Here is a 13,169-nt window from a genome sequence, read left to right on the forward strand (position 1 = left end):
ATAAAACGATATTTTTAATGAAACAAAACGTTTAAAACTTTTTATTGTAATACATTACATTTAAATATTACTATAAATTATATTATATATATTTGCTATTGAGACATATATATGGAAAAGCTCAAGTACACTTCTTTTGACAACAATAATCAAAGTGTCACATTTTCACATGTTGTCAAGATATTTTATCCAAAATATCTATACACACACACACACTCATTCACATTCACATATATAATAAACAACATCGAGCTGTAAAATATCTAGTCTAAAATGTCAAATAGATGACATCAAAAATAGATAAGATAATATTGTCAATGAAAATTTGACAATCACGCAAAAGAGAAATACTGATAATCTAGCAAGAAAGAAAACGCCAAGATTGTAAAATTATGATCAAATCAAGGCAGTTCTTTTTTATGATTAGTTTTGTGATTAATTAAACTTGCAAAACATTTGATCTATTCTTATTAATTGAAACTCTTATGTTTAGATAATTCTAAAATTCACAAAAAGAAAATTGTTTTTTAATCTTTTTATCTAACAACAATACTTTCTTTTTTATCGCTTTCTATCGTAAATATCTCAATAATTAAATCTCAAGTCAGACTGTCTTGTGCTAAAGTGTCTGCTCCTGAAATTAACTAAAATCTCAAATTCTAGCTGTTAAAATCTTTTCGACGATTATTTGTTCTGATAAATATTTGATAAGCGCACCAAAAACGTGACAACAATATTCCCTGAAACAAAGAATGACAAATGACTGAAAAATCATGTCAAATGGGCGCTAAGTGGCACACACACATACATGTATGTATATGTACATCTGCGTATGTATATTTATAATCGAAGCTTTCGATGATATATCGTGCGTACACGTCGATCCGAAGTATTGCCACAGATAGAGTACACATTGAGACATGTGACACACGTTAATAAAGTACGTCGCTTCGACGGAGTGATGTATTCATATTAGTCTCGGTACCCGTAATCATTGTCATCAAGAAACGCGCGAGTGCAGAATTGGCCGACGCTTTAATACGGACGATATTGAATTACCTAGTTCTGCACGCGAATCCTAAAATGACTCATTTAATTTGCGACGGCGTCGCGACGCCGGTATGCCCCGATTCTGTCAATCTCTTTCAGAGCTCTGCTCTTTAAATATAATATAAATGTATACGCGCGCGTATGTATAATACATTGTACGTGTCGAGAATCGGATGTGGTTGTCGCGTTCGCGAGAGCACGCATACTTGTTCACGTCGCGCGCGACGACCGGCGAAAATAAAATATGCAAACGAGATAAATATTAAGTGTCGTTGACAGGTAAATCGCGTATATGTTCGATTTCTATCCGGGTGAAAATATTCCTCGGTCATTAGTCGTGTATCAAAATTTGTTATGTGGTTTCTTTGTGAGATCGCGGACACAGATCCATCGATTGTATTTCCGTGATACGATAATGTTGATTCTATTTTTGTCATCCAATCGCATATGTTATTGTAACAAGAAATTTGTGTCATAAATAACAATGATATATTATTAGATAGTAGATATATTTGTTCGATAATACTATTTTGATATAGTTACTAGTGTGTTAAATCTGCTGAGATTAAATAGTCGTGCAAAGTTATCGGAGAATAATAGTCTTTCTCTCACAAAAAAAAACATAATTTATTAATACATATACATTTCTGCCGGATACATAAATTAATATAAACGCGTTAAAACGATAAATTAACTATACATGCAAAATAATATTTAAAATTTCACCTTCTTTAATGTAATAGTTTACATATTTGTCTCTTTTATACTGCCGTTTCTTCATTAAAAATATTTTTTTAGCGTTATTTAGACAAGAATTGGCTAAATATTTTATTATATGAAATCTTGGCTTCAATGAGAAATGGCATTGTTTTATTTTGCAGAGTCGTATATTGGAAGATGCATCCATTATGTGCAATTCTTGGTCACCGAGGCATAATGTGAGTACAGAATTACGTTTATGTTTTTTTATTATTATTATTATCATTACTTATCATGTATGTAATTATGAATTAATCGACAACTTTGCGTCATACGCATTAGACTAGATTATAATATTTAGTATTTTATATATCGTCATTTACTTTGTAAAATAAGTCGGTTTATTAATCAAATACAGAAAATATAGTTAATGAAATGCCTAGACATTGCGTAATTGTATTTTTTATAAAATGACATTACTATGCTGTCATTTTAATACACTATTAGAACACTTTAATTACTTATCATTCCTTCAGACGAGACAAAATAATTATATTCCAAGTTTTAACAACCATATGTTGTTATATTTTGTACATAGAAGTACAAAATATTCTGACATTGTTTTTAATTAACAGAAAAGTTTTACTAGATTTAATTACATCTTTAAATATCTTTATGCAATTTAATACAATAAAAATCATTCTTACAATTACGTCTTGTTTTTAGCAATATATATTTTAAATTTTTATTATTCAGAATATATATATATTTTTATACAAGAGCGTATTTTACTATACATACACTTTTCAGTATCACAGTATAAACACGCACTTATAAACTTTCTTTTTGTCGTCATTTTTTTTCTATATTCAATATAATAGCAAATAGAAGAAATATATAATTTACATTATTATAAATGTTTATAAAATAAAAATATATTAAAAGATTTATATTAAAAAATGTTGTTTTTATATATTACGATAATTATTTCTGTAAAATGTAAAGATATCTTTTATTACGTAGCAAAGATTTGATTAGATTTAACTATTTTCTCAGGATAAGTGAAGAAAAAAAAATAGAGAGAATAATGAGAAAGAAAGAGGAAAAACGATAGGCAAAGAGAAAAGAAAAAAAGGCGAAAGAGATTATGAGACTGTTGCTGTATACGAAATGCCTCATAATATTTATGCTTTACGAAGCTAGCTTGGCTCGTATAAACTCGCTAACTCGTGGTTACGATTATGGCCAGTACTAAATTGATTATTTAGATATATGATGCGAGAGAGAGAGAGAGAGAGAGAGAGAGAGAGAGAGAGAGAGAAAGAAAAAAAGAGAATGAGAGGGGAAGGAAGATAGTCGAGTGCCATAAAAAGAGTTACGTGACACACACTTATGCTCACCGCGGATGCAACAGATACCTTAGGCGGTTGCATTATAGTCGGAGCAATTCGTACTTTTTGTCATTTTGATCACCGTTAAATGATTTTTGATTGCACAAACTATTTCTACACCGATATATTTTGATTTATATAATAACACAGGAATGGCGATTTAAGTAGATATATTGAAAACTCTCGTGCGCACGAATATGTAAAAACCGCCATCGCGCGATTAAACTGCATATAATAATAACAATAATAATAACAGTAGATAACAGTAATGTACGACAATAACGCGGTAGAACCGCAACGACAACCGAGCGTGGCGGAAATGGAAATCGATAATGCAGATTTACCAGCAATAATATGAGGGATAATATAGTGCGCGAGTGAGCATTATATCACACACTGAGCATCGCCGCGTGTATTTCAGCAGCGACGGACATAAAAAGATATAATAATATTAGTGACAATAGCAACACTTAATATTAACGCTGTTAAGGGAACAGAACGTAACAGCGCTATTATAAATCGATGATACCGGCGGCGGTGACGGTGACGGCGGCAACGGCGACGGCAAGGGGGGTTGCAAATCGCGTCTGCGCTACGAATGAAACTGAATTTGATGGTCCTACCGAGGCGAAACCAGCTCGAATAATGTTCTTTACTCTAGACAGTAGGTACTCCGCCATGCAAGTGATAATTTGAACAGTCTCCTCGTTTTCGTGTCAGACGTCAGATTTTCTGGAAGAATTTACTTATTCATGCATCAGACTACTCCGTGATGTAGGTTATCGGACGGAAATAACGTAATTGTCCCAATTTGCGATATCCGATAGCCGACGGTCCGAGCGCACGCTGTGCGCGACACGACACTTGGAGACTCGGCGCGGTAACTGCGAAGCTGATTGCTAATTAATTTCATATACGAACCCGCGATATACGTAATTAATCGACACGCCGCTCTGCGCGTGAGACGACATTTATCCTTTTTCTCTCTCTCTTCTTCTCTTTCTCATTTGATATTGATGCGCCGCTCTTAGTATTGATAGCGTGTGCTATTAGTATCTTATCGACGCGACGCGGACTCTACTTGACGGCGTTCGGAATATCGATCGAATCTCTCGCGGATACCATTCGCTGACTAACCGCTCTTGGCTCAGACACGGCTGGGCTTTAATTGCTAATTGATTTTGTGCACACGCTTGAAGGTTTATGTATACTGCACATAAAGATGTGTCCAGAATATCTAATTTTGTATTTGTTTGCTCTTTGGGCCAAATATTGTAAATTAATGAGAATATGTTTTCCGGAAAATAAGTTTTTCTAGAGGAAAATACGTCTCGTGACAGACATATTATTTTACGTACTCGATACGACCGTATTATTTGGACTTATAGGTCACGGTGTAATTGACTTTTTTTTGCTTAATGCCTTTGCACCGCTGAAGAAGATACATTTTTTAATTTGATGCAATGTACATCTTTCTAGATATATATATATTTTTCTTTTATAATAGTTATAATATCTACAATACAAGAATTAATAGACCACGCATATAAAGTTTTTTGATTATCTAAGTCAGATATCTGCTTAATGCGTTGAAACATCAATGACGCTCTTTTTTGGTTTTTTTCTTTTTTCTAAATTCTATAATCAATTCTGCAACCACGCTACCATAGCTACGCTATCTTGTACGGTTATCAGTAATGCGTTAACTATGCTTAATCGAGCCCATCTCTTGTTGGACAAATTACAGAAGGGGAGCGTAGGAGCTGATAATTCAATTGTAATTGGCTAATCCTCATAATATACTTTAGCTTCAGAAGACGTATCTCTCGTGCGCAGGGGTGGACCGCATCGAAAAATGACTCTATTAACCGCGACGACGTAGCGAATCGCGTGAGGGGGAAGAAACTTCGCTAAACAACAACACAAAGTGTTAACTATGAGACTAATAAGAGCAGTCTCTACCCTCGATTCTCCCCACCTACCCCAGCATCATTAAGCTTTGTTCACAATATAATGCAACAATGAATAAATAACTGCTTGCGTGTGATATTTATCCTCTTAAATCTTCTCAGATGCGCTTTTTTATTTTACAGTATAATTAGATAATAAGCAATCATTCTTTCATGAATACGTATAGAATATCAATTAGACAGCCTACTAAACTTACAAACGTACCAAACGTAAGTTTTAATAAAAGAGATTATATTTAACAACTTCGATGCAATGACGGTTAAATAATATAAATACAGAAAAAAATTATAAAAAAGTAAATAATATAAATACAGAAAAAGTTCTAAAACTTTCATATTTCTATAACTAAGATGAAATTGCAATTAGGAATTTCAAAATCAATGAAAGAATTAAAACGTTAGTATGAAAAAAAACTTACTTGCTCTATGTTCAATTTTTAAACAATACTCGCAAATGTCACATGCCATATTTTTACTAAAAGCCATTTTGAACACGCAACTAACACGATAGCAACTTATACTATAAAGAAGAATATTTCTTTCTATTCTTTAAGCGAAATAGATAAGTATTGTGACAACTCATATCCGTGTAATTTCTAGCTGCGGTCTTTCCTTTGGACAATTATATGTGTGTGTGTGAATTTTATGTAAAAATTATACAAAAAACAATAGCTCTCTCTCTTTCTCTCTCTCTCTCTCTCTCTTTCTTTCTGAAGATAAGCAGACGTTTTGTTCTAATTAGTCTCATTTACTCAATAAATAGGAATTGTGAACTTGGAATGAATCCAATTTGTTGTTATAAACAGAGATAAAGAAGGCAATAATGTGGGATATTCTAGCGTCTTTTCCCCTACATAAAGTCGGATAACTTTGACTCCAGCGTACACACATGTGCGTATGTGTGTGTGTACATTGTATATGTATTGTGCAGGCATGAAGATCGAGTGACTACTGTTCAAGTGTTACGTTAAACGAGGGTCCATCGTGTATTACCTCTTAGCCGCGACCGTGATTTATCGTTCTGCTAATGCTTCGATTAAGCAGCATGTCTGTGTGAAAAATGTCGTCATTCGGTACAAGTTATTGCAGAAAGTTACTGCTTCGCATTAATATTTCCACGTGTGAGGGTAGTTTTCTTACTCACATTCCTATACAGTACTCACATCCTGGTGAAAGCAAATCATTTTATCAAACCTATTCTTAAACTTATTATTTATTTTTTCGTTTCTTTCATAACTTTTCCTAATGTCCTAATGTAATGTCTATTATTACGTAAATTTTTAAAACTTTCACAATAAACATAAATATTTGTATATTAATTGTTTTTTTTTTTTATTAACCTTTAGACAGCCGGCATTTTTTCATTGAAATAGTATATTGAAATAGTATTTTTTCTTTCAAAACTTCATGTATATTAAGAACATACACGTTGGTCTAAGGGTTAAATAACAGTAAATTTTTTAAAATAAAGTAAGATAAGACCAGGTCAATCTCTAATAATATTTTATTAAATAAAAGAGTTTTAATATAAAGTGAAATAAAGTTGTTATAAATCAATGAATAATATTAAGTAATATTTTTATCGCTACGTTAAATGTCTGTCAGTTTGTTCTTAAAATCTGAGTAACATCTTACTTCGCATAGAATATTCATAATATAATAGTACATATTTATTAAATGCTACAGAACAAACTAATTTATAATCATTTGGCAATATATCATACAAATTGCTTGTAAAATATAATAGAATTGGCTCTGTAATTCGTGATGAGAAATATAGAGCGATCGAAAAGAAGCGAGAGTAAAATTTCAAGATTAAAAAGACTGACGGCAGTTCAGCAACCTATAGAGACAGCCATAGGTACGCGGTACGAAGACACGAGGAGTTCATAAATAATCGAAGCGCTGGAACACGCCAGTGGTTTCCGCATGAAACATTGATCGGGCGATGCGGACATTACAGGTCGTAATGAAATAAGTGGGCGATGAATCACTTTTAGCTTTATCCGCGTCGGCCGGGCTAACGATATTTTGATAACTATTTTAGATTAATCTAGATAGCAAATTTGAAAAACAATAAAAGATTGTCAAAGAAAATTAACAACAATATAATGTATAAAATACTATTCGTGCAATACGTTGAAGATACAATGTTGGATATAACATTTCCGTGAGAGAATTCTCTGCTGTTATTATTACATTGACATTGTTGTAACAGATTTTACTTTTTAACTGAAAAACATACATGGTTATCACGAAACTCATATGGATACGTTTTGTAAATATTCAATATTTTTATTATGTGTGGAGAAGTGTCATCAGGATAGTTTTTGTCGACTTTCTATATTAGTTAACGCAATTTTTATTTATAATCATAATAGTTTACATTGTGCAGTATATGTAACAAAATCCAATAGAATTACTTTTTATATGTTTAAACATTAATTTATCTGAGTAAAAGTTTGCAAATGTTAATATCGAATTCAATCTTACAGTACGCAATTTAATATTTTTAACGCCGTAATGCTAATTACGATTATTAATTTTGATGCAATAAAATTTATTTTTCAAACACTATGGTATTCTTTATGAGTGTTTTTATGAAACTAAGATCTCTTATTTAGTTATTATTTTTTAAATAATAAATATAAGTTTTTAAGTATAGGTATACTATTAATTTATAATTGAACAATAAGAAGTATAATATGAATAAATAAGAGCCAAGTGCTAGATATCTATGCAAAATGTATTATTCAATGAAGATGAATGTAAAATAAATTATATATTATATAATTATAAATTATGTTATTTTTTACAATGACTATTACTTGAATTAATTGGTTTTTTAGAGAGGTAAAGAGATTTCCTATATATATGAGATGCAAACTAAACATTTTTTTAAATTACATTTTTTGATTAAATTTGATTTTACTTTAAACTATTGCTCTAAAATTTGTACACTTTACATTTGTAATTGTATTTTGCTCATACATTTAGCGCTTGGTACTTGGCTACTTTACTATCGATAGCGTAATATTAAAAGAGCACATATATTTGTGCACTATTATCTTTAATTTATATACTTGATACTTAGCACTAGTTTTTACTAACACTCAAAGATTCAAATTTCAAATGTATGTTTGATAAATACTTTTATGTTGAAATCGCTTCAAAGAAGTTATAAGTTTCTTATAGGTACGTATGTATTGTAGTTTACAACTGCAATATTCTTCGAACGTAGAACGAACCTAGTAACATGTCACAAGTGACAGATGTAGTTGATGCAAAATGTCCCATATAATATCGATCACATCCATGGAAGTCACTGGCAAGTCTAAGTGATATAAGGCTATGAATATAATGTATAGCTTTCATTAAGATATCCCTTTAAAAGAGTTGCTGTAATCAATAGCTGAGAACATAGTAACAAAAATTTACTGTAACAGTAACAAGATAATGTAGTTTGATATTATAAAAATTTACACTCATTATAGCAATAATAAACATTTATGTCTACAAAATGTATAATTATTGTATGCGTATTATTCAAAGAAAAGCAATAAAAACAGAGAAAAAAGTCTAAAATAATTTTGTCTCAAAAAACAAATTTCATAAGAAATTGTTCTTTTATTACTGTTGTTATTAAAATTAATGAAAAAATAATAAAAAGTATAACCATATCAGTCTTATGAAATTATTTCTTGTACATCGACAAGTTGTAAGAAGAAGAGTTTAGTCAATCCTCCCTTTTGCACATAACGCTCCATGAAATAAAATCACACCCGTCCCTTTTGTTATTCCGTTCCGAACTGCTCATAAATTTCACCATAGCTGTAGTTTAAGCTATTTTCGTTACCATTAAATGTTGACTTCGCTAAGGGGAACTGCTGGATCTCCAAACGCGTAAAGGGACATCAGTATGATCCCCCTACTGACTCGTCCAGTTTCGCCATCGTGCGTTACATTGACGGATTCTATATTCTGTCCACCGTCTCTTGGGAAACTCGGTCAAGTATCCATCTTTTGGATCGATTCCAGCGTAACGGATGAATTTGATTACTAAACATCATAGAATATGTGTACGCGTTAATACAATAACGTTACCAGGCTCGAGGGAATCGTAACTTAATGCCATTTATCCGTGCAGATATTGTCGTTTTCTTGATTATATAACACTTGTTGTTTTGTTGTGTCTCAAAAATTACTGTATTTATGCACTCGATTTATATCTTTAAATATCTGTCACACGTTAAAAATTTTAATGCTTTTTTATAATAATTATTTATAGATTCTTTATATATATATATATATATATATATATATATATATATATAACTTTATATATATTTTCCGCACAAACATCCTTCTCTTTCTTCAGATAAATTAATATCTATTGATTTGTGTGTGTGTGTGTGTGTTGATTAGTAAATTCACATTTTACTCTTATTTATTAGAATTTGGATTGATAACAATTATGTGTGTGTGTGTGTGCGAGTAAGAAATTTTAGGAAAACTTTAAAGTAGAATTTAAAAGCGACAGAAATTTTATCTTTTGATCTAAAAAACTCAAAAAACGCCAATATCTCGGATAATAAAACTATTTTCGGGATATCGATCGTAAGCCATGTCACTGCTTGGCACACAAATTGGCTGGCTGTTGCCCAGACACTTACACACACAACGTCACATGGATTACATAAAAATTTAATGAGAAAATTTATAAAGTTAACAAATGTATGTAGCATCTCTGTATTGTAAATTGTGTAATTCTTCAGTTATATAAAAAAAAGCTTGTCCAAAAGGGAAAACGCGTTGTGACATTTTATAATGCACATTAAAAGCATTTTGTTAAGAAAACCTGAGTAATTTATCACATATAATCCAAATTAGAAACTTTAGAAATTTGGCCATATGCTAAGAGTGAAAAAAAAAATTAAAAACTCAAATAAAAAATAGTGCAAAAATATGTACGATAATATAAACATAATTAAAAAATTATTAAAACTTTATTGCATGTATTAGTTATTTGTTACTCCAAAATTTTTAGAAAAATATAAAGGAATAAAATGTCTACAATCGCGCTCAAGAATTTAGCAAAGTAAAGCGCTTATATCTAGAAATTGTATTCTAATTCTTATGTATAGTAAAGATACTGTTAAAATTTTCCGATTTTACAAAATGACACATGACATACTTGACGTGTTTCAGGGTGATATATTCAGTGGCTTAAACAGCGGTTTGCAAGATGGGTTACTTTCAAGAGCGGAGGCTTTGGCAGCCGATTTAGGAAAGCACAACGCTGGGACGCCAATGCCTTTAAAGCACGATCCTGTGTCTGTGTACCATCATGGAGCACACATGCCCACCCCCCATCCAAATAATCGGCCACATCATCAGGTACAATCACATCTTCTTGTGAGTCCACCATTTACGATATATTATTCTATACGCTACACTACATACATTATATACTTACTCTTGTAAATATAGTTACAAGAAGTAAAATAGATATACATATAAAAAAAACACATATTTGAAAAATATATATATAATATTTGAAATACATAAATATTTGGAAAAAAGTAAAAATAATTCGTGTACAATATAAGTCGTTTGAGAATTACAGTCAAACCTCGATAACTCGAACCTTTATAACTCGAAAACCTCTATAATACGAAAATTTTGTTCATTTCCTTCCGCTCCGCGGAAAGGAAATAGAAAGCACTTCGATGAGCCGAAACCTCTACAACTCAAAGATTTTAGCTCTTCCCTTGAGATTCGAGTTATCGAGATTCGACTGTATATAAAAACAGTATGTGTTACAATCATATTTGGTAGTACTGACAGTAAGCGAAAACATTGCGCATTCTTTTTCTTCTTTGCTTAAATGGCGCACGCCTCTTCGCGAGAGAAGCAAATGCCAGTCTGTAGTCGTTTTTATATTCTCAGAACGAATGGGGGATGAGGAGGATGTGCAATTGTTTACTACTACCACGCGATACACGGCCGTCCTTTTCGGGATTACACCCGAATTAATTATTGGAGGCCCCGATTAAGTTCGCCGATCAACCGATAAACTCGGTTGAAAGAGACCGGCCCGGAAAAAATCCTTAGGTGGTGAGCGGATTCGAACTCGGGACCTTCAGATTCGCAGCCCCTGCACTCAGGCCGCGAGACTACTGGGCCGGTCTTACGAAAACATTGCGCATATTCTTACGTCATATAAAATATCACAATTATAGATAGGTATATTCAGCGTATATTTAGCATATATAGGTACATCAATAATAAAAACAACAAAATTGTTCGCTGAACGATTATCGTAATAAAGGCGAAAAACTGCCGCTGTCGTTTCGTAAACCATCCTGTACGCAATGGCGGGAGAGGGTAAGAGGAAAGAGGCGTACATCCATAAAATGCAACGAGTCCAACGGTCGGTTAAAATCGTTGCCAATAATTAATTACACGTGGCAATTAATTTTGGATTCATATTTAATCGACAGATTGAAAAATTTAATTTACGCAGTTTATTTGTTAATATCGCGAACAATGCAGACAACGATTTTAATTTTCCGAGTTTTAATGCTTAATAAGCCGCATTATATTTATAACCACGCAGCACACTATGCGACACCGACTAGTTCGAGACTATAAGATTTTATGCCATTTAAAAGCGGGCGCGACATATGATTTCGCGCGAATTGCATTTCAATTTGTTGCCTCGTGTATCTTATGCTAATCTGAGCAATCTGATGCTGATGAATAAAACGCGGGGTGATGCTGGGGTGCAAGCGGGTAACCAATGCGCATCGACCCGGAATGATCTTCTCAAATGTTAGGGGCGTGTGTTGCTTGTATATCATCTCCGACTGCTAATGTCCCTCGACAGAGAATGTAATGAATTCTAAGAATACTGGGAGCCGCGTGTTCGCGATGAGGGTTCAACGCGGATTTTGCTTAACTTTTTCTATTGGCTTTCCTATCCTTTCGCGGATTTGCGTACGCGATTTTATTGCCATAAATCGTTTCTCTTGTCGCTAATGCGAGATCTAAATTTTTTAAGAATATAGAAGTTGCGATATACTCAGTCTTGAATAATTTAACAGTCAAATTTCCTCTAATCAATTACTTGTACGAGTCCGTTCGTACATAGTTATGCAAAATGTAAGAAATACGTAATGTGTATACTTTTTTGGAAGAATTATATAAAAGTTAGATAAAATATAAAAAGAAACCCCAACACAACTAGCAGAATTTTATGTATATTAAAAAAAGAATGTATGTAGAAGGATGAAAGTAGGAAGATGAAAGCGGCTTGAAGCTAATGCGAAAAAAAAAGAATGTGCGAGGGCGCGTGTAACATGCGCGAATATGTGCGCGTGTAAGAGACAGTAACGCGGCAACAAGGAAAGAGGAAGAAAAATTAGGGGTGAGAGGTGGGCAATAGAGCAAGGAGAAAGAGCAAAACATAGAAGCCAGCTAACCCTACCATCGTGTCAGCGTAATGATGAAATATTGCGCAGGTCTCTAGGGCCCTACCTACACCCCTGAGCAAATCCCCCCTCCTGAGTTGCTGTATATTTGCTGTCGGTGGTGCTCTCTTCCCCGTCTGCTTCCTCTACCTTCTGCCTTTTCCACGCTGCCCGCGCCGGTGTCCGTACCAGAGTACACCCCCTGCATTTCTGATATAACTGCGCTATCCCAGAGCACCACCGCCGACCGAAACCGTGCCATCCAGTTAGCTCACTATACTGCCGTTCTCATGAGAATAGATGATGCGCGTGTTGCCTACGCGTGTACGTATGTGTATAAGCTGGTGCCCCGCGAGATTGTATAAGCGCTTACGTATGTACGTGAGATAATGGCCGGATTGAGAACAACGTAGATATTTTTAGTAGAGTTTTCCGGTAATTTTGGTTATACATTCGACATTAAGTAACTATTCAAATGCGTAGACTTACAAGTTTTATTCGATTTTCAATAACGAGTATTTGATACGACACGTGTTCCAACAAAAGAAGATTAGATTTCTGATTAAAATTATGAAAAACTCTAATTT

At 33.1% G+C, this 13,169-nt stretch overlaps 1 protein-coding gene across 1 annotated transcript in view; it reads left to right on the forward strand.

Annotated features, from left to right (window-relative positions):
• LOC109851906 (inhibitory POU protein) overlaps positions 1-13,169 on the forward strand; it is a 40,642-nt gene that overhangs the window by 24,371 nt on the left and 3,102 nt on the right. Inside the window, exons 2-3 of the mRNA XM_020422486.1 lie at positions 1,932-1,988; positions 10,319-10,525. Coding sequence (XP_020278075.1) covers positions 1,932-1,988; positions 10,319-10,525 — 264 coding nt within the window. The remainder of the gene's footprint in view (positions 1-1,931; positions 1,989-10,318; positions 10,526-13,169) is intronic.

Source organism: Pseudomyrmex gracilis, unplaced genomic scaffold, assembly GCF_002006095.1.
Source record: "Pseudomyrmex gracilis isolate BER0280 unplaced genomic scaffold, ASM200609v1 scaffold_22, whole genome shotgun sequence".
NCBI classification, from domain to species: Eukaryota; Metazoa; Arthropoda; class Insecta; order Hymenoptera; family Formicidae; genus Pseudomyrmex; species Pseudomyrmex gracilis.